We start from the raw sequence: 27,564 nt of genomic DNA on the forward strand, positions 1-27,564 counted from the left end.
AGCGATCGTGTAGGGTAAAATTCAATTCATTATTTTTATTCGTTCGTGTTGTATCTTCACTTGGCATTTTCGAACATCTTCAACTTTACTCTCTGGATCTATCAGTATAAATAAATATGTACAAATACAAGAATTTTACAGGTAAAAATCCTTAACCGCTAGTAATTTTGACAAATTGTGGTTTTTGATCTCGTGGCCAGCATCCGCTGGCACTGAGGCTGTCACTGAGACGGATTTATTGGTGATAGTTTGGAGTGAAAAAATATAGTTTTTGCTACACTTTAGGCTCTACATCTATGACTAATTGCAGGTACAAAATATGATTCGTTGCAGTTGTTTGTTGCTTCCAATTAACCAATTGCTATTCGAACGCTCCAAAACAGGCTGATTTTTTGTTGTTGTAATGCTAGTTATCGGTGAGGTAGTCATTTGATGGTTCCTTAACGGCTAGCTATTTACAGGGCTAATTTGTTCGCAAGCAAATAAATACGACTACTGCCTAAATCAACCGCTAGTATCTTACAAACATGTCTCTTAAATAGAGCCAACTTTCGCTACGCTAAGTACTGGGACAATGTCGCTATTCATGTAGTGTTAAAAATAACTTTTCCATAATTTACACGTCACTAATAATATCAGAAAATAAATAAATTAAACATTTGATTCAGTCTGGTGTGGTTTGTATCGTAGCCCCTCTCGCACTGCTTCACACTCCTAACAAACACGCGCGCGCTCTATAGAAAGTTAATCTCAAAGAAAGGTGAGCTGCATTTCTAAACAAAACTGGACCGAATCGAATAAAGGATGGGGGCAGAGCGCCCCTAATTTAGAAACATTTAGAAATACATCTTGCTCAATTACCGTTACTCATTTGAACTTGTTCAAATATTAGGCTAGCGTTAAAAAAATAAATTATATCTCCTAACTATAGTTTGTTCAAGTATTTACAAAACTTGCTCGCACATACATGCACACCCACCCACACGGGCTGCCTACTCCAGCTACGTGACCTGCTGCGTCAGCAGATTGACCAGCTCCGCGTGGTCCATGTTGTTGAGCGTTTGCATGTCGACGCCGAGCGCCGTCGCGACCGCGTCCATGTCCAGCCCGAAGGAGGCCAACAGCTCGAGGAACTTCATCTCCTCGCCGGTCAGCGGGTTCGTCAGCGTCGGACACGAGTGGTTGCACTGGGGCCAGCTGCACCGCTCCAGCAGCCTCAGCGAGCATTTCTTTGGTTCCTGGATTTCCCAGGCAGCGGCGAACGAGCCTCCTCCCTGCTGCTGCTGCTGCTGCCTCTGTTGGTTCTTCCGATTGTTCATGTTCTTGCGGTTGCGATTTTTGTGGTTGAGGCGTTTCTTGTTCTGATTCCGCAGCCGGTGGTGGCCACCGTTTTGGTTGACCAGCGGCTTGTTTGGGTTTGTACTGCTGCTGCTGCTGCTGTTTCCGGTGCTATTTGGCGAACGCTCAAGTCTAGGAACTTTCGTTGATAAAGAAGATTCTTCGTGTTTTTGCTGATGCCGGGTGTGATTGCGGGCACCGCCGTTGTTTTTGTTTAGCCGATTCAGCCGTCGCTGGTTCTGCCGCTGGCGACGTTCCTCCCGACGTCGTTCTCGCTCCTCTTTGGTCAGCTTTGGTTTTGCCACCTGTTCGCCCTGGCCATCTGCTCCAGCACCGGGATTTTGCTTCCTCCGACCTCCGTTGTGTTTTCTCCTCAACTTTTGCGGATTCGCATTCCGGTTCGACTGTCTCCGCTGAACCTGCCGTTCCCGTACGTCCGACTGTTCCCAGCACCGCAGCGCATCCGCCAGGCTGATGTCGTCGATTTTGATGCTCAGCCAGTCGCGCTTCGTCAGAACCGAGTGGCCGATGCAGGACGGAGCGAACACCGCTGTGACGTTGTTGAGTGATTCTCGCAGTGCTCCGCCCATGTCGTGAATGTAGTCCCACTGCTGGGGCGTCACCGGAGCGCCAACGTGATCCGCACGCATCTGAGCCTCGTCAAAGAGCCACTGGAACACGAACAGGGGAGCTGGAAGGATGAAATTGATGATAAGATATGATTTATAATGGTAACATTTTAATCAACTTACATTTCAGTGTATTGTACAGTCGATGCCCGAAGTAGCACCGCCACGGCTCCTTCACATGTTCGGCAACGCACGCCTCGGGCAGGGCGCCGTCCCACAACTTCCAGCCCTGGCGAACTGCCTCCGACGCGGCAACCGCTCCTGGCGTGTACGGTTCCCGATCGAGGAACCAGCCGGAGTCGCTAACGCCACGGACACTCACTTTCAGTCCTTGGATAAAATAAGGATTGTTAAAACATAAATTCGGAATTGATTACATAGCTACAAACTTACCCTTTTCGTACTGCAGAAAGCTGCGCACCTTGTCCAAGTTCAGCATCACGCCCAGTCCACCGGCAGATGATCCGGCCATGAGCAGGTCAGCGCCCTGCGAGTGTCCCAGGCCGAGTGGGATCAGATCGGCCACCACTTGGCGCACGATCAGCGATCCCATGAAGCGCAGCCCGTCGCGGGTGTCCGGCTTGATCTTGGTTCCGCTCCACGAGTCACTGCTGCAGTACGGGACGAACACGTGGTTGGCGTTGTACCAGTAGGGATTCTCTTGAGGCAACGGGGACAGCAGACCACCAACTGAAGTGGGAGAGATTGATGAGTGAGGGTTCTAAACAGGTTAGAATATCGCTATGACTTACCATCTCTAGTTTCCGGCCACTGCGCCGACGTCATCAGATGTCGCAGCTTGAGCCACCTGGCCCGGCACGACTTGTGATCGTAGCAGTGCCATCCTCCTTCGAAGAACACCACCCACCGTCTCGAGCCCGGTGACTTCCTCAGATAGAACCCAGCCTGGGACCCGTCGTTACAGGTCACCGTCCGGTTGGACAGAAACACCCGCTTCAACTCCTTCTGCACGGAACCGGCCGACGCCGTCACCACCGGAGGTTGCTGATTGTTTCCATTGTTGGCGCCTGCTGGCGCCGCTGGCAACGCCGTCGCAGCCAACGGCTCACTTTCACTGCCCACCAGCCGCTGGATCGAGTTGCTCTCGATGGAGATGTTGCCCATTCGGGGACGGTTGCCGGGGGCGGGTGTTACCGGAACTGCCGCCGCCCGGCTCGTTGGCACGACACAGAGGGCCGCCAACAGCAGCCACAAACACGCCGCCAGGGTCACTTCAACTGTCCTCGTTGTCGCCTGCGGAAGAAGAAATCGATCAAGAAATTAATCAAACTGTCATTAAATAATTTGCGACGGAGAGCTGCCGGGAGGGAAAGGGTTGATGGAATGTGAAGAAAACCGGGTTGAAGGAGTGTACCCCGGTTGGTATAAATACGTGTGACATAAAGATTCAATTGTCCCAACGACGATCAAATCAAACGAATGTAAATAAACCTTCGTTTTCAAATGATCATCTCGTCCAAATGACCATCATGTCCAAGTGACCATCATGTCCAAGTGACCATCATGTCCAAGTGACCATCATGTCCAAGTGACCATCATGTCCAAGTGACCATCATGTCCAAGTGACCATCATGTCCAAGTGACCATCATGTCCAAGTGACCATCATGTCCAAGTAACCATCATGTCCAAAAGACCATCAAGTAATCATCATGTCTAAATGATCCTCATGTAAAACAAACCATAATGCCCAAAGGATTTTTGTCTCTTTAGGTCTACGTAAGGACCATAATGTGAATCGACTTTTATGCCAAAACAACCCTTCTGCCAAACAGCTGTATGCTAAATGACCATTATACCAACCGGGCACAGCCAACCCGACGAAACCCAACCCCTGAAGCGATCACCGCGAGTGTATTTTTAACTGACGGACAGGTGTGTGGGCCCCGCCAGCGGCCGCAACCCAAAAGACATCAATCACTGAGTGGAGGCAGCGGCGACGGCGGCACGCCTGAACTGGATAATTTCACGGCGTCGTCGCACGCTGGCAGGCGACGAACCTGATCGATTTGTTTGGCGGTCGGTCGGTGTGATTCGCCGCGCGGTTCTTTGAAGAGTGCCGCCACTGGCCGCGCGACTTCTTCGTTGTTGTTATTATGTAGGTTTTGTTTTATAGGACATTTTTATTGAGGAGACGCATTTTTAAAAGATTTTTTGTATTCAAATAAAATGTAAAATTCAAAGTTGAGTAGATTTTTTTTTTTTTACCAATTTCCAAGATTTTTTTTTAAATCTAAGAATGATGTGTTTGAATATGTGAAACAGTTGAACTTTATTATTGAAAGCAAAATTCTGTTCTTCAAAATTACACAATTCTTAAAAAATTATCTTTACATGTAAATCCCACTTGACTGAATTTCCAAGATCACAGCAAAGAACCCAAACAACATCAGCGTACCCTTAGTGGTACACCTTAACTGGCCCTGGAAAGACACTGCTGGTGTGGTGGCCGGCGGTGGGTGCATCGAGGCCCTCGCCGGGAGACCCCAACCAGGGTATTAACCATCACCGTCATCATCATCACCAACAGTAGCAGCCGGTGCTGGGCTGGCGGCGGCACTTTGTTGTTTTGGCGTTGCGCTCTCCAGGTCTCCTCCAAACTCCTCAAGTAAAAAAAAAATAAAAACGACGATGACCAACGTCGCACTTTAGTGGCGGCGATTTGCTACCGTCTGTCCGGGAGCCAACCGACCTGCTACCAAAGTGTGAAAGAGAGCATAATACCGGGGAGTACGTTCTGAGCCATGACACCACTAATGGGGCTTTGAGGTTTTCTTGGTGGTGTCTTTACTGGGTACTCCATCGGGGGGTTCTTTGCGGGACGACGATCGGTGCGGGGAGGTAATGACGATCTGGAGGTACTGCCTTCACGAGTTCTTGCTTTTGCTTTGGACTTGGGCTACCGCTCTGACCGCCGCCGCTTTCACGCTTCATATTTGGACGGCGAGGAGGGACTCTCAAGACCGGGTGCAAATTTTATTATGGTTATGACGCTTTTCGATACGGATGCCGCTACCGGAGTTTCTGTGGTCTGTGCGGTTTTTGTTTAACTTTTTTTTCATGCAATTATGCTTGGTTTACCTACTTTTTGTGCTTTAAATAAAACTTCTTAAATAAATTGTGTACGTTATATGTTAAGGGAATGTAACTCTCCTAACAAATTCGCGATTTGGAAGACCCAGAACATCCTAATGGTTGTTCAAAGAGTTTATAGTGATATCAGAACGTCCTACGGGCACCTCTGAGTATAAAACATGATCAAAGGCAAGGTTGAATTATGATGTTATGGCAGTAGACTATTGGAGGACTCACAACATTCCAAAGGTGGTCGACAAACGTCGAAGAGACATCACTAATTATGAACCACCAATGCGAGTTCGGAAGAGTCGTGTTGTTATGTTGGTAGACTCCAAGATTAGTATTCCAGAACAATTTGGAGACCCATAACTAGGGCTAGTGATTATTCACGGCTCAAAAATTGAAATTTCCTGGCATGCCAATTACAAAACATTGGAATTTCACGGCACTGGAAAATCTGCTAGAAAAAAGGCAAAACTATTTTATTTTAGTATTTTTGTGTAGAGGAAAATTACTTTCAAAACTAACAATAGTTCACAAAAAAAAAAAAAAAACAAAATATTATCCCCTGACACAAAATAATCATTGCAAATTTTGAATGAGTTCATTTTTTCCAATTTAACATTTGAATGACTTTGAAATTTCAATATTAAAATAATTGGCAAAAGTCTCTCCAACCGAAAACCATTCTTAATCCATCAAAAGTACAATTTTAATATACACCCAGAACTGGACATCGGCATACGAGAGGATAAAGAGCACGATTCGGTAGTAAAATGGTACTGTGTGCGGACTGAGAGGATAAATCCCGAAATGACCGAGAGTACTTTACGCATGGGTTCATCCTCAAAAAAAGTTCATCTATCAAAAAAAAAGTACCGTTACCGAGACTCGAACCCAAGCCCTTTGACATATTGAACCGTGCCTTTGCCGTATGGGCCACCATGGTTGGATGACTAAGTGGCGGTCATTTGTCCATATAAGCCACTCAATAGGATGAACTGTTCCAATGAACGAATGAACACGCGAGAGGACTTTACTCTCGCAATATAGCACTTTCCTCACGTTTCTTTTCGTGAGGACTATCCCCTCGTTCTTTAACTTTGGGTGTAAGGTTGATAAATATACATAAAAAAATAATTTGCGAGAGTATACTGCCGCTCCAATCTAGTCCGTCCCATATGTATTTTTGTCGATTTCGAGATAAACCTGACAAAAGTCTTGTTATAACATCTACTTCAAGCCTATTTAATAAAAAAGTCATGTTTGTTCTAAAAATTCCAAAATAAAAATGACTATTGTGCTGTCCCATATGCAAAATAAAGGCAAGTCAGTTCTTGTATAGAAATGTCTCTCAAATCGATAATATAAATATTTAATAATTTAAATAATACACAGACTATGTCTCTAAGAGCCTGTTGAACTTAAAAAAAACTTAAATTGTTGATAATTAATTAATGTTTAAGAATTTTGAAGCGCAAAATAAGTTACCTATTCTGCATTTTTTTTTCTCATGCGAGGGACAACCACGGCCAGAAAAGAAACTACATACCATTGTAACTAATATTTAAAAAACAGTTCTGTTACTTCTTGGTTGAATTCCCTTGATCCCGGTTCTGGATGAGATTGCCTTCCAACGCAGATTGTGGATAACTCAATTTCGTGGGTTCCATATGCTGAGACTTGCATTCAAATATCTTCCACTTTGCAGCAAAAGAAATTGCTTGTCTCGTCGCCGTTTAAAGTTTCATACCTAGGAATTTTACTAAAACTATTCGTCAATAAGATTAACCTGAAACAAACAAACTTTTAGATCATTTAATAAAAATTACTTGAAAATCTACCAAAACAAACCAACAAATGACAGGTAAATTTCTGTTGTAAATGTTCAAGCCTACCTTGATACCATCACTGACTTGCCTTTATTTATGGACAAATAAAGTCAAGTCGGTCTCTTGCTGAAAATTTTTTTTTTTTATCTCCAAATTTTAAGTTTTAAAAATCAAATTTATGGTAGTGGTATTCTTTAGACTGATATTGAAATAACTGTTTAAAAAAAATTATGGAAATTGTTTGTTTAGAATGGGAAAAATGGTAGACTTTTTTTTGGGCTTCTCACAGCATTATCTCAGCACTCACTTTTTACATATGGGACGGACTAGATTGGAGCGGCAGTATACTCTCGCAAAATAGCAATTTCCTCACGTTTCTTTTCGTGAGGACTATCCCCTCATTCTTTAACTTTGGGTGTATGATTATTTCGAATAAGTTTAGGCAAGACTCCATTTGAAACATTTTTGCAACAAACAAAATTAAACCATTCAAAAATTCTTAAAAAATGCAATCTTTATCAACATGTATTTTATTTCAAAATTGAATAAAAAACATAATTTCTACCTAAAATATTCAAATCATTTTGAATTTTTTTTCACGTTATTCAATGTGACTTATTCATCGTTATTTTACTAAATTTAACAGAGATTTAAAAATAAAATAGCTCAAACTGTTTGGTGGTTTCTTTTATTGAATTTCACATTGTGTCCATGGTATCCATGACATGTTCCTAGATTCAAGGATTATTTTAAGTTTAAGTTTATTTTAGGTTAGGTTATGATTTCTTTACATTTTTTTATTGTACCTAGTGTTACAAACATGATAAATCATATACTTTTGAAGTATATGAACAGTGTTAAAATCACGAAAAGCAAACTAAAACTGAAAAGCAACAGCTGACACCTTATTATATAAATCAAATGTAATTGTTGTAAGAAAGATTCAATAAAGTATATGTAATTTAAAAAAATCCATGTCATGTTACAATCAAAGTTCAGTTCACTGTATACATGTGAAAATCTAACTTAAAAAATGAGAGCCTAAATAATCATGCAATATTTTTAAATTTATTTCAACAACTGCTCCCAAAATGCTCTACTTGTGATCTGTTTCAATTCAAAAATCATCCTCCTCAATTTTTCATGTCATTTTTCGAATTTCGCGACATTTCACGGTGTTGACCAGATTTCACGGCCAAGGCAAGGGACTACGCGGCTTCCGTGAAATCGCGAAAAATCACTAGCCCTACCCATAACTAAACAAAAATGGTTCATATTGGTAATAGTGGTGGGGTGCGCCTTGAGTCCTTTCACCGAATGGGATGAAATCAATTGTGTAGAATAAATCAGTTGTTAAATAATTTTTTTAAAAAAGTTAGTTTCCAAGTTTTTACATTCTTTCAAACACGAGCAATTCGTTGAACTTATTAAAGGCTGCTTTAATTTATTCCTGCATGCATTTAAAATTCTTTTCGATATGACTAACGCCTTAAAAAAAAGATTTCCAAAAAAAATCTGGAAGTTGCATTCTATTCAGCATGATCAGTTCTTTGAACTCAAACTTATTTAAAAAAAAATATGAAATATATAAGCAGTTTAAGAAAAAAATTACTTATGGATATTTTATTATTCTTACAACCATGAGCTAGGGTGGGTACGGATTTTGAAAAATTCTCAGATCAAGTTCTGGTGTGGTTCCTCTTGTAGGGCATACCCATAGGAACTCTCACGCCAAATTTCAGCTCATTTGGTTGAAAACTGGCTTGTCTCAAGCGAGTTCAAGTTTACATGGGATTTACTATGGGAAATTTTGAATTTTTATTCATTTGCTCCTACAGGTCTGGGGAAAACATGTAGAAACTTCTAGGATGGTCAGAAATGAGCGGAATCGTCTGGGGAACAACTTTCCCGAAGGGACCAGGTCGATTCATCCAACCTCCATCGGGCTCAACGGGAATACATCCGGGGTTTTCGGAACCAACGGTTTTCCCCAGAAAAGCATCAAATTTTCCTTAGCATGCTACACCCAAAGGAAAAATATATCTCAAAATCTGCAACATTGGATTTGCTGCAGAAAATGTCATATTTTATAACATATTTGCAGCAAGCCCGTAGATCATTTTTGCCCGCGTGTAAAAATTTCAGCGATCTGCAGTTCTCACCAACACATATAAAGCTGGCCCGTCCCCGAGCAACACTCCAAAGAGAAGCATATGTTGGTGCTCTTTCACTCACTTTTCATCAAGCGTCCATGGCGCGGTGGTAGCGTGTCGGATCAATAACCAAGAAGTTGGTGGTTCAATCCTCGTTCTGCTAAGTGTTTTTTTTGTGAAATACAACCAAAAAGTCGTCGGTAATGTCGATAATTGTCGGTAACGGGCAAAAATGTCATACTCCTATATCGCAAAAAATGCATGAGGAAAGATTTCATGCAGATTCTGATATACTTTCATGCCGCCATGCATCACAATCATGCGACTGCCAGTTGGGTGTATGAATGCTTGATGAACACCGTGACGCCACATGTCAAACAGCTACCACGTGGACTAGCATCGCCTATAAAAAAAATGACTTTTTATTACTTTTTGAACTATAGAGTTATCATTTATGGTGATCCTGATACTATATAGCTGTATTCAAACCTCCAAATAATAGCATTCATAGCATGCTAAGGTAAATTTGATGCTTTTCTGGGGAAAACCGTTGGTGCCGAAAACCCCGGATGTATTCCCGTTGAGCCCGATGGAGGTTGGATGAATCGACCTGGTCCCTTCGGGAAAGTTGTTCCCCAGACGATTCCGCTCATTTCTGACCATCCTAGAAGTTTCTACATGTTTTTCACAGGCGTGTAGGAGCAAATGAATAAAAATTCAAAATTTCCCATAGTAAATCCCATGTAAACTTGAACTCGCTTGAGACAAGCCAGTTTTCAACCAAATGAGCTGAAATTTGGCGTGAGAGTCCCTATGGGTATGCCCTACAAAGGGAACCACACCAGAACTTGATCTGAGAACTTTTCAAAATCCGTACCCACCCTAATGAGCAGTTTGAAAAACAATAAATAAAAGATCATTTACCCAAATTTTTTATTTTTTTTCATTTATTTCTTTGAGGATTTTAGCAATTCATTGGGATTTTTAAAAAAAGAAAGTTTTATTAATTATTCTGATGCAGAGCTCTGAATTCTATTGACCATGGCCAGTTCTAAGAAACATTATTTTCAAAAATATGCTTTTGTCAGTTTCAAATCCCAGTGAAAAAAAAACAGATCAAATCATTTGAAGGAAAAAAGATCAATTTTGTGAGTTTTCAGGCAAAACTAAATACAAAGCATTTCGCATGATTTTTAAAGTAAAACAAATTTTCAGTAGATTGTCTTTTTGACAAAACGTCCATCCATGAAAAAAAAAATGCGTTTGGAATGGTTTTCGTGCTAATAAGTCAGTTTTATTTAAAATGATGTGCAAATTCAGACGGTAAGTTTGAACCTAAATTTTTATTGAAATCTTCAGATATAAAGCTTGCTGTGGAGTTAATCATTTATTTTTTCAGAAATCTGCACCTAAACAATTTACTTTTAACTGTAAAACAACCGACGTACACATAAACATTTCTACGGAAAAGCGGCACTACTTTATCGTACAATTGACAGTGCGCAGATTCGCTCAGCGCCACCAACCGTGCAGATCGAATAAATACGGCCCAACTTTCCGAGTTGGCGGCCTTTTCCTCAAAAAAAAAAGAAACGACTCTCAAGTGCTCCAAAAAGCCCAGCGGGTCAGCGAGCACTTGTTGATGTTTACTCGATGCCGATACTGACGCCGAAGAATGCGTCCGGTTTGGTTCGTCGAACGTCGGTCTCCTGTCGTGCCCGAACGCGCTTCAACTTTGCCGACCTAGACACACACTCGCTCTCTCTCTCTCTCTCTCTCGCAGGTGATTTACGGTCCTCCCGCGGTGGAAGCCGGCGTCTGCCACTCGTTGAAATCCGAGCTCTCCTCCAGCTGATAATTAATTGTTGAGCAGGTTTGCGGCGGCCGCCGCCACCATGTCAAAGCGGTTTTGCCGACGACGATGCCCGAGAGCATCGTGTTTCTCCGGTATTTGCGTCGGATGAGCCCCCGCGGTGGTTGGTCCCGGGGTCGAAGAAAGATTTATACTCTGCGTGAGTCCGCGCTGAAACAAGCTCCGATCGCCAAGAACAACAAACAGAGAACGTTGGCGGCGGCGTCGGCGGCGACTGTCTGTGGTCCTAAGTAAACAAATTCTAAGAACTAGGTGTGAAAGCGGGTCCCTCCTGCTGGTTTCCTCTCTGGGTGGAACACGAACCGGAGATGAATGGTGCCGGCCGTCGCCGCTCAAACCAGAGACCACAAAGCAAATATTTTCGGATAAACGACCACAGATAATCTGCGAGGACTCGTTCGTTGTTAATCCCTGCGAGTGCGTGTGATGCTTGTTGGGAACATCCCGACAAAGCATTCCGTTCTTTCGGCTTAGCCAACCGGCTCAGCGTGCTGAACAAAGCATTGTTGTTTATGTTAAAGTCCGCTCAGAACTGATCTGATCATGACCCGGAATGCTCAAACGAATCGTGCAGCGTGTGCTCGCGCTCGTGGGAGAAACTGTAGAGGGATGGCAAGGCATGGAGAACGAACCGGAGACGAGGAGGATGTGCTGCTGCAAGGTGGAAGTTGAATGTCGGACAAGTTCCGTCGCCGAAGCCGTAACCCGGCTGGTCAAGAGAGAGTCGCTAAAGGGAAACGATCATTCAAAGCAGACGAAAAGAAAAACAACCACCGCTCTGGGAGAGAGTGCAGAGAGCGAGAAATCGAAGGAATTTTCCGGATGACAGGGTTGCCAGAATTGTTACTTTTACAAAATTAGTATTGACTTGTAAAAAATCAAAAATAAATAAGGAGATCATGATGTAACTTGAATAAACAAAACAAAAAGAAAGATTCTGGCACCACTTCAATGGTATGCCGAGAGCGAAACTACAAACATGAAAATATTTGGGGGATGGTGCCCCCTCCCCCTTCCCCTTTCCACAAGCATGCGAAAAACAAAAGGAAAAAAAGAGCAAAAGAGAGCGCGCTTACACGCGCACGAGCGACCAACTGAGCGATTTTTCCTCATTTTTCAGTATTTGAATGTGTGAGTGTGAGCAATGATAGTGCGCGGAGAAAGAAAGAGAGGGAGAGAGAGAGAGAGCGAGTGAGGGAAATATCTCATACATATAAATTGTCGGGGCGGCATCGTTTGTTTGAAGTGGCCCCGATGGCGTGGGGTTCCTTGCTCGAGTTTTGATCAAAGATTCCGCCAAAACACTGTTTACGTTTTTTTTTGCTTCTCTCTTTCCTTCTATTTTGTAGCGTGTTGTTGGACTTTTTGCTGTTGTTGTTCTGGAGTGCCTTCTTGTTCTGCTTGTGCAGATTGAAAAATAAAATAAAAAGTTGAGGCAGTTTTGTTCCTGCTGCTGAGAGTTCTTTCGGAACATGCGATTGTATCGGGGGGTTTCTGCAGAACTGACTGATTGATTGGGAATGCAGTCAAGCTTTGTAGTAGATATAGTTGATTTGAATATCCAACTTTCAAATCTGAACTGTAATAGGTTATTTGAAACTATTTATGAATAAAACAGCATAGGGCTAAAATCGAGCAAATCGTTTCATGATAATTATTTCTTTTTGAATTAGAAAAAAATACAGTGTGATAAATATTTAAAAAAAAAACTTGATACAGTCCAGACTCGATTATCCGAAGGCCTCGGAAAAAAATCACTTCGGATAGTCGAAACTTCGGATAATCGAATCACGAAAAAAAATTGTTGTTGTCTAATTTTTGATTGTTGAGCATGAGCATAGGTATGACCCCTGAACTACGCTAAAATTATATAGAATTTTTAAATCTAAGATGGCGGCCAAAATGACGGTGATGCATTTTATTTTTTAAAGGCAATCAACAACCCAAATTTGACTAAAATGAGGTTGTAAAACTCATTTATTTTTATAAAAAAAAAACAAGATTTTTTGTTCCTGATTCGATTATCCGAAGTGCCATACAAACCTTCGGATAATCGAACTTCAGATAATCGAAACATCGGATAATCGAGGCTTCGGATAGTCGTAATTAAAAAATAAATTATTCAAAGTTTAAATTGTTCGAAATTTTAACTAACCGATGTTTTATAACCAATGGTTTTTAAAGAAACTTGGAATAATCGAATAAGGGACATTTTTTTCGATTTTTATATTCTTTTTTTTAACAATAAATTCGAGTTAAGCTTTTTTAGAAAATTTTCATCGGACTGGCAAAAAATGTTTTCTAATCTAATCTAATCTAACACAAACGCAGCCAGTCCGATGAAAGCATGCTGGAAAGTCTTGTGATTAGATAACGCCCCAAGCACTTTTCTTGTCAATATTAATAATTGCAGTACATCCGAGAACACCCGAAAATGTATTACAAAAATTAAAGCGGCCAGCCCTACTGCGTTGTGTTTACCGCAGAGAGGATTCTGAGAACGGATCACATTTCACAGAATCTACAGGGGAGGAAGGATGCGTGGACATACCGTACCAAACGCTCCAATTTCATGTTTCATGTGTGTTATATAGTAGTTATTTATTTTCAGATAAATAAAATATATAGATAATATATCAATTGCAGTTTTACAAATTACCTTGATTTTTCCTGAAAAAGAATATTAATTAAAAGAAAAAGTAGAAGGGAAACGAAGGAAGAGTAATTAAATACTTGATCGAAAGAGTTAAATTAAAAGACCAGTTAAATATTTTTTGAAATCAGCTACACCTAATCTTAGAATAAATCGCATTAAGTAAAACAAGTTATTTTGTTCTGAACTTTAATTGATTTTGAAAGAAATATTTACGAAGTAATCGCAATGCAAAGCAAAAAAAGTCGAGGAAATAGGGAAGAAAATATAAATTACTGTAACGAAAAATAAAACATTAATCCGGCAGCACTGTCGACTCCCGCGTCACCCCCACCCCAACAGCATAAACTGTCAGCAGTCTCCCCGTTGGCTTCTCTCTCCAGGCAATCATCATCGCCGCTCGCAATGATTCTAATGATGACACAGCCGCTCTCGTTCTTGGAAGCGGGAGCGTGTCTGCCAACACCACACACGCGGGCTCAACGGACGCAGCACGAACACTATCAGACCGGCAAGAGCGCACGAACACAAACACAGTTTTTCTCTCGGTTTTTCTCATCTCTTTCGTTTCCGAATCGAAGCAAACGACGCCGCTAAAATTAGCAAATATACTACAAAATCGTCGCAAAAACCGCATTTCCACGGTTCCCCGACCGATAACCGACCAAAACACGATCACCGTGGCAATACTCGGAACATGGTCAATCGAAAGAACCCGGACGATCCACAAAAATGAGAAAAAACGCGAACAATTGAACAAAAAAACACGGACGCCAAGCAGAACGAACTGCTCCCGATGACGGCCACGAACGAACTCCTCATCGGACTGGCAAAAAATGTTTTTTCAAAAATCTAAAATTTCAATAAAAATTTAAATACAATAATTTTCCCTGCGTTAAGAATCACTTTTAACATGTTGGAGTTGATTTGAAAATCTTTTGAATTTTCTGAAAATTTTCGATATTTTTTTTCTAAAATTTTTGTTTTCGTCAACCAATATTCCATCATCGCCATTTTGGTCACCATCGTATTTTTTTAATTTTCTTGCTTTTGTCATTAAATTCGTGTTCTGCGACCCAATTTTAGTCAAATTTGAAAAAAATACAGGATTCATTTTTTTGCAATCCAAAAATAACAGAACCGAATACTTACACTTTTCAAAATTAATGCTGAAATGAAAATACATGAAAATTTGACTTATAATTCAACTCAAAGGGTGTTTTAAGGAATTGAAAAAATGTTGAATGGAACTCGCTACAAAACTTGATTTTTTCAGCACTGATCCTATTTATCCAACTCGGTGAACTTCGTTGGAAAAATGTACGACTCGTGCTGAAAAAACCTTCTTTTTGCAACTTGTTGCATAATAGTAGTTTATGCAACAAGTTGCAAAAAGAGGACTTTTTCAGCATGAGTCGTACATTTAGCCAACGAGGGTCACCGAGTTGGATAAATACGACGTGTGTTGAAAAAACAAGTTTTGCAACGAGTTCCATACAACATTTTTTGTAATTCCGAAAAACACCCTTTGAACAGAATTATAGGTAAAATGTCCATGCATTTAGTCGTTTAAATAAAAAAAAATGTTGAAAAGTATAACTTTTCCAAACAAGTGTTGAAAAGCACAAATTTTCAGCAAAAAAGTATATTTTTTCAGCATTTATTTTGAAAAGCGTTACTATTCGATTCTGTTATTTTTGATAAAGAAAAGTAGGCTGTTTCGTCGTTCGAAAATGAGAAGAAAAGAGGGGAGTTTCACGACGGAATTTCAAAAAATGTTTTTTGCAATTCCGTCGTGAAACTACTTACTTTTCCTGTCATTCGACGAAATAGCCTACTTTTCTGTACCAAAAATAACAGAATCGAAAAGCAACACTTTTCAAAATAAATGCTGAAAAGTTCTACTTTTCAGCACTCAAATGGGTTGAACTTTTCATTTTTCAATTTCACTCAGTGTGTGTTTTTTGGAATTGAAAAATGTTGTATGGAACTCGTTGCAAAACTTGATGTTTTCAGCACTCTTCGTATTTATCCAACTCGGTGAACCTCGTTGGATAAATGTACGACTCGTGCTGAAAAAATCCTCTTTTTGCAACTTGTTGCATAAACTACTATTTGGTCATGATTCGATTACCCGAACTTCATACAAACCTTCGGATAATCGAGTCTGTACTGATCGTGTTCATTATTATGACCATATCTTGATGCAATTTTCACTCTCAAGGTGACAATATTGTTGATTCCACTCGTAAGTTCAAAATTGCAATTCAAGACTGCTTCCCCAAAAAATGCCTTTTAGAATTATTTATAAAATATGTGAAAACTTAAGTGATAACTTGTAAAATTGCAAATTCATAAAAAAAACTTGATGAACAAGTTTTACAAGTTCAAAATATTAACTAAAATTTTTCAGCATTTGACATTATTACTAATCAATTTAAACTTAATAATCTGATTGAACAAAAATATTGTGAATTTTTCCAGCAGCTGATAAGTCCCACAACCACAACAAGTTGCCCAACACACCATCAGGCTCTCTTTCCCTCTCATTCTCAACTCTCTTATGCTCCACGTTTTCCTCGCGAGGTCGGAAACTACCACCACCACCACATGGTTGGGTGTCAGACTCTCCCATGCACACCGATACGCGCGCTAGTACTCTGTTGGAGCGCGACTGTTACTTCTTCAGGTCCGGCGCGGCGTGTCGGCAAAAATCCTTTGATCTTTCGTTTGTTGTGTTTCTCCTTTTTTTTACCTCCTTCTCTCTTCTCTGCGTGTTTCTGCCGCCGCTTGCTGTTTGTGGTTTGTGGTCGATCTCTTTCTGGTTTCGTCGTCGAGTCTTTTTGGCTTGCGCGGCCGCGGCTGGAATCGAACACTGAACTGCTTCTTGGTGTCGCGAGAGCGCCTACAGTGCGTTATCGAGCAGTTTTGGGGCTCACCGTTTTTTCTTGCGGAAGGGGCTCCCCTACAACCTTGCCACAACTTCTGCCACTCCACCTCCGGATGACGAAAGTTTTGTCGGCAATTTTCACGCGACCGTAAATCACCGGGGGTGCCCGCTGCTGTAAGGCTTGTCATGGGACCGGCCGGCCGCATTCAGAAGCAACTGGAGAACGGAGAGGAGATGGAGGAGGTGTGGAGCCCGTTGGAGCCACTTCGCATACCAACAGTGCCAAATGCCAGCCTGCAGGGTTTACAACAAGTCGAGCGATCGCGCAGCTGGAAGAGCGACTGTTTTTTTTGTTTTGTTTTTTTTGCAGTTTTATTTTTTGAACAATTTTAAACAAAAAGGTCGTAAAGAATCTAGTAAGAAAATTGTATTTGCTAAGTTAAGCTTTTGTAGAAAATTAGGTTTGTTTTATCAAATTCCTCAGGAATACCAGAGTTGTGAAAATCTCAAGAAGAGTAATTCTCTGTGACGATTATAACTATTTATACGTATGAAACATAGCATCTAAGTTCTTCTTCAAATAAAGCTCTAGACTTATCCCAAAAGGATTTTTATACCATTTAAAAAGTTTCAAAATTTTCATGCCAATCGAAAAGAATATCACAGGTAAAATCATGTGTTTACGATTTGTTGACTTATTTATGGGTCATTCTCCGCCAGCTCACACAGCAGTTGCCCCGACCTCTCTTCGATTTGCGTAAAACTTTGCTCTAAGGGGTTATTTTGGTTCCTAATCACGAATCCAAGGTTCATTTTTCAATATTTAGTGACGGTGGGGCGGTACGACCCCTTTCATTTTTCTGGTTTATTACTAAGACACGTTTTTCCGTGATTTGCAGTTAGCCGTGAAGAGATAAAAATTTGGCGTCAAAGGGACTTTTGTGTAAAATTAGACGCACGATTTGATGGCGTACTCAAAATTCCGAAAAACACGTATTTTTCATCAAAAAAGTTAAAAAATAGCCACGGCACAAGCCACAACAATCGTCCAAGGGGTCATTCTTATGCAAAAATAGCTGAACTTTCCGAAAAAAATACTTTCAAAAGCACACGTTTCAGTTTTTGGGGTCAAAAATTCGAAAAACTGGTCAAAAATGGTCAAAATAACTTTTTCAAAAAACTTTTTTGTGAAATTCCGATAACTCGTGAAGAATACATGCAAACTTCTTATGTTTACATATCAAAATGTTTGTTTTTGTCTGCTCTACAATTTTGTAGAACATTGTTGCACTCTAAAATGTAACCCTGCAAAGTTAGAAAAAAACACGTAATTTTAAAATGAAAAATTTTGTTCTGAATGAAAAAATCACTCTTCTGGGTTATTTCAGATTCGAAAAGTACCTAAAAATTTCCCATAAAATGACATGTCTCACGATTTTTTCCCGTTGAGTAACGGGAAATGGCAGCGATTTTAAAACTATTTTTTTACTTTTTTTGATGAAAAATACGTTTTTTCGGAATTTTGAGTAGGCCATCAAATCGTCTAATTTTACACAAAAGTCCCTTTGAAATCAAATTTCTATCTCTTCACGGTTGCGAGCTACAAATCACTTAAAGACGTGTCTTAGTAAAAAACAGAAAAATGAAAGGGGTCGTACCGCTCCACCGTCACGAGATATCAAAAAATGGACCTCAGATTCGTGATCAGGGATCAAAGTTACCCCTTAGGACAAAGTTTCACGCAAATCGAAGAAGGGTCGACATTGAAAGTTGAATGTTTAATGACATGCAAAATTGGTTCATCATTAATGATGTAAATTACTTTATAAATTTTGTAACAATTTTGCAATTTCGCTAAATTAAATATGATGTGATATAAATTTGCAACAAATCATACGTAAAAACATAATTTTACTTCTGATTCAGACGATTACATTAAATCTTAAGTTTTGCATCAACATTTAATTAATAACTTTCGTTTCGAGTAAGTTCACGCTTAATTTTGAAGGAAAACATTCGATTTTTTTTTTATCTAAATTTCTGTTTTATCCTATTTGAAATCTCAGAATCGAAAATTTTGGATAAATTTCTAAGTAGTTTGAAAATATCTTTTTAAAAGATGAGCATGAAAGTTATTTTTGGTAATGAAATTATACTCATATGCTTTGGAAATTATTTTTTATTAAAACAATTTATTTAAAAAATGAGTTATTTTATAGAGTGTATTGACAAACGCCATTTTTCTGAATTTTAATTATTTTTTTAAAGGTATTTCTAGACTAAATTTTCAAAAAAAACCCATGAGTCATGGGCTTTCTATGCAGAAAGGAACTTTTTGAAAATTTTATCCAGATTTTTAAAAATGGGTTATTCTTTTAGAGTGTAGCCATTTTTTCTGCCTGCAAATATTTGTCAATGTTTTTGCCAAAATAAATTCCCTAAAACCAGCTAATTGCAAACAGAGCATAGCAAAAAAAATCATAATTTTGTTTAAATAAACAACGGGTTCTGAAACCTTAAAAAACGCGTTTTGATGATGAGTATTTTCCCAAATTTTGAAACCTTTCCACATATAAGGCTACTTAATTTATTATTTTTTTATTATTTTTTTGGGTCTCGTGGCGCAGGGGTAGCGGCTTCGGCTGCCGATCCCGATGATGCTATGAGACGCGGGTTCGATTCCCGCCTTATCCACTGAGCTTCTATCGGATGGTGAAGTAAAACGTCGGTCCCGGTTTCTCTTGTCTCGTCAGAGGCGCTGGAGCAGAAATCCCACGTTAGAGGAAGGCCATGCCCCGGGGGGCGTAGTGCCAATAGTTTCGTTTTTAGGTCAAAAAATTTAAACTTCGCCGTAATATTTTTTTTTTAAATTTTACTCTTAAAAAAATTCAAGCAAATAATTTCTTTAGGCCAACTCAGTTTTTGTAGATTTTTTTGGGAACATGTTTTCTAAAATTAAGATCCAAATCATTTTTCTTGGATGCAAAAATCAATACATGATTTTTTTCCTTCGAGACAAAAATAATTATTTTGTGGATGTAACGTATCGGAAAATGTCGTAAATAACCAAAAATACATTTTTTAAATTCTTATTTTGCAATATTTTCACTCAGGCAGTTTTTTTAACAACTTCAGAATATCACTTAATTTATGTATAGGATAGAAAGCACTCATTAATTTATGTACAAAAGTAAAAACGTTTTTGAAAATATCAACCATGGGATAAACAACTAAAAAGATCACCATCTCACAACCCTGACCCCCGATGAGTCCACCCGTCCGCGCGAGCGTAAAACGGCTCGAACTTGATCGGCCCGGGACCGGTTTCGGCCGGGCCAGCCAGCCTCTGGAGATGGCGTTTATCAACTTGCGTAATGATGCGGCGTCGCCTTTTTATCAAACGGGCGCGTATATGTAGATTTTCAGGCATATATTTTGGGGGTACAAGACACCGACGACCAGCGCCAACTCGCGAGGACTCGTTTTTCGCGCAGTTGATTTTTTTTTTGTTGGCAATTTATTTTACTACCTTTATTTTGAAAAATTAACTTTATGGAGTAGCGCCTTTTTAACAGCTCACGCCAAAGATAACGAGCCGCGAGTTGGCGGGACCGCAGCTGGTGAACATTATCGGTACCGCATTCCAGACGTGTGCCACTGCGAGGTCGTTTGACCTTAGGTTTTTGGAGTTCACCACGTACTTTATTTGAGTGGTAAGAAGTTTGCAATTCATCTTTGAGCATGCACTTTGCATCCCATTTCGTTGGCTTCCATGGTCCAAAACTGCATCGGCGTGAACTCCGCCAAGAAGAGCACCAAGAAAGCCGCCGCCGTCTGCCGTCATTTATCTGACACCGCAGGTGACGGCGCAACATTTCAGTTTATGAAACACACCAACGTCCTGCCCCGTTCCCGGAGGGGCGGTTCTCCGCCTTTCTGGATCCAGGGTTCTGATTATATGCATCGCGCAACCGAAAGTCTTTTGCGCAGCTGCTTTGGCGTGCATGCATGCTTGCATGCATCGACGACGTCAACAACAGGTGCATCACGTGGCTTTCGTTCATTCTTGGTGAGCGAGCCTCCAATCGACCGCAACCTGCAGTTCTGCAGCAGAATTGAGGTTCAATTCTTATCACCAGAGTTGCATTCTTTGTGGTAAAAGTGCAGGATTGGTTTAACACTTATGGACAACTATAACAGTAGCAATTTCTTCATAATTTTATCGAAAAGCTCACAGTAAGGTCTATGTTCTAGGACCTCAAATCTAGCAAGTCGGATTCTCAAGAACATCCTAAAATGAAAACAAAATAGCAAATGTAGGTCACAAAAGCCCCTGTCGTTATATGATTGGTCAAAACATCACAGCTTAACCCTAATCTGTGGTTGAGCTCTTAACTTTACTTGTTTATTCTAGTAGTCCATCTATGGACTAATATTGACTAATAATCTCTATCGGAAGTCCGATGACCAATGCCAACATTTTAAAAAGTGCCATGTCATGGCGGGACACATAGATCTATTAAAAAAAGTTAGCGTTGATATGATCTCTATTAGTCGACGTACCAATTTGTGCAGTTACTCCCACAGCTCCAACACAAATCGCCGAAGACTCGAGCTAGTTCCTCGACATCTGAAAGTCACGCTAATCACCACCGTGACATCCACGTCGATTGCTCATGGTTTTTCGCGCCACCATCACAACTAGGCCGTCCAATTTGCCCTCGGCGCACCATTTAGGGCCGATTAGCGAGAGTGCCGCGGCGGAACCCTCTGTGAGTGTGTAAAAAGCCGCCCGAGAGTGATTAACGGTCCTGCCGTCGTCGTGACGGATGATCATTACCCCTTTACCATCTGCCGCGACCGGCCGACAGTGCGTGAGGGATATTTCAATTAGCTACTGCTGCTGCTCCGCAGCGAGATCCGCAAACACCGGGTGCGGCGTTGCAATTACTGGCCGAGAATTAACGGCACGCAAGGAATCCCACACCTAGCCTAGCGTTGTCCGCGTACAATACCAGGCCGACCAGCTCGGAGAGCGGACGACCTGCAGCGCGAGCGGTTGCCGCTGACATACAAACAACTACCCTTCGCGAGGTACCAGCAGCGCAGACCGTCCGACTGACAAGGGGGCCATCCGCCGTGTAAAACATGACTAGGAACACAAATATCTACTTATGTTGCGGCGTCCGACCGCGCTGTGTCGGAACGCTGTGATCACACGGCGGCGGCAGCTTACAGACGGAACAAGCCGGACGATTGTTGTCAAGTTTTGTTGTTTACGCCGTTACGCCCCCGTCGTATCTGGTTTGGGCGTCCGGGAAGACCTTTGCCGCGTTGATCCTTGCGTGTTGACCTGCACACCCAAGTGAGAGATGCTGGATTGTTTAACAAACTGTCATCGTCGAGCAAGACTGTCAGACCTCGCTTATTTAAGTGCACGGATCTTCATGACAATGTTCGCTGCGCGTACTAATTACTCCGGCAAAGCCACGCGAAGATTTTCCAAGCGATGAACCCCACACAGCAAAGTCGGCAGACCAATCCCATCCAGCCAGCAGCTCGACCGGACTCGGCGAGCTGATCCAGCAGCCGTCAGGCCGCCGAACCAAAGAGCGAAAAATGAGAGAAGAAATATCATTAATGATACAATAATAATAGTAAACTGTATCTGAAATTATACATAATTTAATAATAAGTGATGGTGGCGGTATCGCGCCTCTTTTAGCCGAGCCTATCAAATTCATTTTGCGGCTGTGGCGGCAGCGGCCGCGGCGGAACCTTTGAAGTTGCCTTCAACGCGATGCTCGTTAACGCCAAGAAAGGGCTCGTTCATCATCCCGGACCGGGTCTACGGCGGCGGCAGGTACGGTGGGGCAGACACACCACGCGTACGCGCAACAGACGGACAGAGCGAGAGAGATCCAACAACCTGGCCGCCCATCAACAGGCCCAGGAAGGAAGGCGGAATTCGTGCTCTGTTATCGAGCAATCTCCAGAAGACTTGGAGCTCGTGCTTCAAAATTCAAACCATCATTTTCGGCATTACACACACTCACACGCACGCACACACAGACGCGCGCGCGGTCTCTCAGCTATGTACTTAGTTGATTGGTTCTGAGCGGGCTAGATCTGGAGCCCTCTAGGAGGCCGGTTCTGAGGGCACCGCGCGGAGAGAGCGCGTGCGCGCCCAGATTAATCGCGTTATAATTGCCCACGCGCGCGCCCCTGTGTGATCTTTGCCGACGCCGATGCGTTACGGCGCGCGGGATAATTACAATGTGATTTGAATAATTTCCTCCCCTCTGCGCTAATCAGCGGCACTGTCAGGATATCGGCCCAGTTGAAATTGCCTTATTCGGAAATAACTTACGTGTACTGGGGCAGCGGAAGTTGGTTGAGTAATCTGGAGCCCAATTAGTTAACCAGCGATGATCTTCGATGATTTGAAACGCATGTTGAAGCTTCTTTCAACAGAACATTTTCAACAACGCAATTTCAGATTATGAACTTCTTCAAAGACAGTTTCAGATAACCGACTGTTGACTTGCATCAAGGCGATCAAAGAGAAATTCTACAGACGATCCCGTATTTACCGAGCATTCCTTTCAAGTTTCACCCCATGGAAGCAAAACATCACGTGCACGGGACGATTAAATCTGTACTGACATCCTCCGCTCGCGGCGACCAACCTGATAAATATAGCACCTGTTGGTGCCGCCGCCCCCGCACGCGTCTACCTGTCCAGCGTGAACCCACCGGCTCGGGTGATCAAAGGAGATCGTTCCGGAACGGCCCAGACCGATTAATTGACCGACTGAACGCTGACGTGTGCAACTTCAAAGCCAAGTATTTGTGGGTGTGTGTTTGTTGTTTTTCCACCGTGCTCTCTCTCTGATGTCTGATGTTCTTACAGCAGCGAGTTAAGGTCTGATTAAGATCACTTCGGGGTGTCAAAAGTGTTCCCCGGAAGATTAAAGGGTCGTGCTAGGGAAGCCTTTGAATCGGGAGATCAAAGGGGAGTCACGTGGAGTGAAGTCGAATAAAACTCGATTAACATTTTCAAAGTGTTTTAAAGATCCAAATAGATGCTCTAAAAAATACCTTCTTGCTACATTGTTCAATACCTTTATTCTTACATTTCAAAAGTATATGTTATCATTAAGAGGCAGTATTTGTAAATATTGCTCGGTTTGTTCTAGAGGTCGTATCGAGGTGCTCCGATTTGGATGAAACTTTAAGGGTTTGTTTGTCTATACATGAGATGAACTCATGCCAAATATGAGCCCTCTACGACAAAGGGAAGTGGGGTAAAACGGGCTTTGAAGTTTGAGGTCCAAAAAACCTAAAAAATCTTAAAATTGCTCGCATTTCCGTAAAACTTCATCAATTCCAACTCTCTTTGATGCATTTAAAAGGTCATTTGAAGCACTTCAAAATGTGCCATAGACATCCAGGATTGGTTCGACTTTTTCTCTTAGCTTTTGCAAATTACTGTCAAAAATGGATTTTTTTAAAACCTTAATATCTTTTTGCAACAGCCTCCAACACCCATACTCCCATAGGTCAAAAGATAGGTAATAACATGGACTATAAGCCTACGGTGTTAACTTTTTGGTCAATCGCAGTTTTTCTCATAGTTTTTCGATTTTTCTAGAACAAACATTTTACAACGTAAGTTTTTGCCCTGTAGGCCGCCATAGCGGCACTTTTTGGTCTCAATTTTGTCATATTCGGAATCCTCGGACAATTTCACGTAAGTTAGTAGTATTGGAGTAGTAAATTTGATTGGAAAAATTGCCATTTAGAATGAATTAAAATATTTTTTAACAATTTGTTGGATTAGGGGTAAAACAGGTTTTCGCCTACTTGATACAGCATTTGACGTAAAAGTTTATAGCTCTTTTTAACTTTTCAGGCCAGTTTAAGAATTTTCCAAACAAAAAATATTTTTATGTGATAAACTTTTCATATTATTTTTTTTTGTCGATTTCTTATGAGAAACCCTTCAATTGTTAAAATAAAATATGCGAGCGTGGACAATCGCTGAAAGTTTTATTTTTAAATTTAGACTCATCGATATGACAGCCTAACAAGTTAAAGGACAAACAAACAATCTTGCACTTTTTGACAGTTTGACACTTTGTCTGCTTTATTTGTATGCAGAAACGTCAGCCTGCATACATTTTGTTTTGTTTGCGAGTTTGGAAAACTGTCAAACACAAAAAGTGCAAGCTTGTTTGTTTGTCGTAGTCCAATCCCTTTTTTACTTCATCGTTGGACTTTTTTTCTGTTGTTTTCTCGGAAAAGTACGAAAACTGATTCAAAAACGGTTTTGTATACAAATAGAAAAAAAAAATAGTTTGTTTTAAAATCGCTGGCCACAATCATTTGCAGCATAAAAGAAAATATTCCCTGTTCCGTTCCAATTTTAAAACTTTGTTCGTGGTTTCAAATTTCAGTAACGCTTGTTCACGATTTTGGGAACAGATTTCCCTCTGTGTATCCAACAACGGGATTGGTATTTGATTTGAAGTTTGAACCCCTTTTTATGAAATATCGGTATGTAAAGGTTGATGATCTGATTTTAAAGTTAGAGTGCTGTGAATTTTACTTTTAAAATGGCACCCTGCTATCATGAGACTTTGAAATTATGCTTAGATTACTGACTTCCAAGGAATGATGATATATCTTAGAATAAAAAGTTATATAAATGTGAAAAAGGCAACAACTACTCACACAAACATAAAACAACAAATATTCAGTAGTTTTATTAAACTCAGGAAAAAAATCTTTTTTTTTCCCTTTAATTTACAAAAACTGAAAATTCACTCACAGAGCACATTGCAAAGAATCCTTAAAAAATGAATATAAGCTGTTTAAAAGGATTGCTTTTTTAAGATAAACTACAAGCTATTTCACTTGGCATGCATTCTAGAGATTGTCACCATTACAACATTTGCGTTCATTTTGAAGAGGTACTATTTGCATACCTTCGCCCATTGTATATATTAAAAATCTGTCAAGTGTCAGTGATATGTTTCGAAGATATAAATTTGGCTTCGCCCTAAATATTTTGACAAAATTCATTCTACAATTTGTTAAAAGTAGTCGTCGTGATACTTTTTGGAGATGGTTTTCCTATTCCTTGTAAAATTATGGATACCGTCATTTATCAAAGATTGCCAACGAGGACGTCAATGATTGTATCACAAAATCATATGAATTTAGAGAAACATTTACCTTAGATCCAAAATTCTTTCACTGGCTTTAAGAAGGGTACAACCGACACATGCTGATTAATTTTGGTGCAGATATTCATTAATCTGAATTAAATACAGAGCAGTTAAGAGTGATGATCAAATTAATATCAAAATAGTTGACGGCTCAAACTTAAATTGATTTGAAATTTATCAGAGTCTGATGTATTACGTCAAATATCAAACAAGTTGCATTCAAACTGCAACATCGTAAGCTAAAAAAACCAGCATCTTTCCAAAACATTCCCAACTCACCGTGTTCACATCGCCTCTTCGCCCAATCGACGACCTCCTCCTCCTCGCCATCTGCAGGTTCTGCGCTGATGCATCCAACAAACCAAAACACTGCCCCTGCTTCACCTTCACCAGCTTCGTCACTCCACCCATCGCGCTTCTCAACCTCCCTCACGACCACAACAACAACAATATTTTTGCGCGCGCAAACAACAAAACCGTTTGAACTCGGGCACCGGCCACGCGAGTTTTTCCTTTGATCTACTGCGAACGGCTGCTGCCGCTGCTGCTGCTGCTGGTACAGCTTTTAATTTTCCACAACACACCACCAGCGTAATTCACTTTGATCCGATCGACTTTACTTTCGCTGGTACGACTGCTACTACTGCTGCTACGACGACTGCTACTTTTGCTGTACTTGGCCATGCAATTGCTTTGATGTCGCTCTCTGTCGTCGTTGCCGTTGTTTTAAGGTTTGTTTTATGCCCTTTCCCGTACACTTTCTCAGCGAAGCCCGCGGTGATCTATTCTTCACTGCTTCTTGCTGCTGCGGCATACCGATCACATTCCGACCGGACTGCTGTACACCGTGATCAACATTCCGCTCCGCTTGCTCGCATCTACCTGCTGAACTCGGCACCTTCAACACAGAACACCACTCATTACACTTTCTTCCTCGGAAGGTACCCCCAGCGGGATCAGCGCAGCCGTCACGTTGTGGTCACGTTAATTTTCAATTACCACACCATTTTCCGTACTTTCATCATCATATATTTTTATTCGCGCTCTTTTTTTTCCTTGCTTTATCAACCCTCTTCTTCTTCTTCCTCAGTACGCGCGCCTCACTTTCTTTCACCTTCTTTTCCGTAAGGTGAACTGCCGCGCAGATCAAAAACAAAATTCCGAACTCTTTTCCTTCTGATGTGTGTGCGCGTTTTGTTTCGCGCGAAGTAGCGTACACCGCCAACACACTTAATCAATCAATTCGCCGCCAAACACGCATGCCGACAACACCTCACCCGAGTTGTCTCCTCCGAGTACTGCTGTACTGTACACACACGCACTTTGCGTAGATTCTTGTCCACGCGTATAACAATAGTTCATCAGCGAATCAGTTCCTTGAACAGGTCCGAGTACCTTCTACGCAAACGCCTTGATCACTTGAACTCTCACTCACAGATCCTCGCGGTTCTTCTTCTGCCGGAGAGCACAACGGTCAAACATCTCACTCCGTCGACTGATCACTGGGTAGTGTCGGCCCTGGATGTTGCGCAGGTACGGAAAACTTCAGCTTGTTCCCGTCCGCACTGTGTTGGTGGCTGGAACCACGTGAGAGAGAGCCGCTCTCTTCTATTCTCACGAAGATCTGCGTGCGTATACGATGGAGGATTTTCCCACGGCTGGCCATGTGTTGGTGCGCACTTTCCCGGGAAAACCAGCTAGGAGCATTCTCTCTCTCCCGCATGCTTCATGCTCTCTTCACCAACACTTCCAACTACGAACGTGCTGTACTCTCTCTCTCTCGCTCTCTCACTCTCAAACCAATTCCTTCGTTCGTTGCGTACAGACCTGATTCGGGGTCTCTCCGTTCGGTTCCGCCTCACCACG

The 27,564-nt window shown here is 41.4% G+C and overlaps 1 protein-coding gene across 1 annotated transcript; it reads right to left on the bottom strand.

Moving 5' to 3' along the window:
• Positions 1-10: 10 nt before the first annotated feature.
• Positions 11-27,301, bottom strand: LOC120418495 (palmitoleoyl-protein carboxylesterase NOTUM). The gene is made up of 5 exons (XM_039580932.2): positions 25,978-27,301; positions 2,720-3,221; positions 2,361-2,657; positions 2,091-2,297; positions 11-2,029 (listed from the first exon to the last, which is right to left on the bottom strand). Exons 1-5 carry the CDS (start codon positions 26,107-26,109, stop codon positions 1,002-1,004), a joined length of 2,166 nt encoding a protein of 721 aa, XP_039436866.1. The 5' UTR covers positions 26,110-27,301; the 3' UTR covers positions 11-1,001.
• Between the last annotated feature and the right edge of the window lie 263 nt (positions 27,302-27,564).

Source organism: Culex pipiens, chromosome 3 (assembly GCF_016801865.2).
Source record: "Culex pipiens pallens isolate TS chromosome 3, TS_CPP_V2, whole genome shotgun sequence".
Lineage (NCBI taxonomy): Eukaryota > Metazoa > Arthropoda > Insecta > Diptera > Culicidae > Culex > Culex pipiens.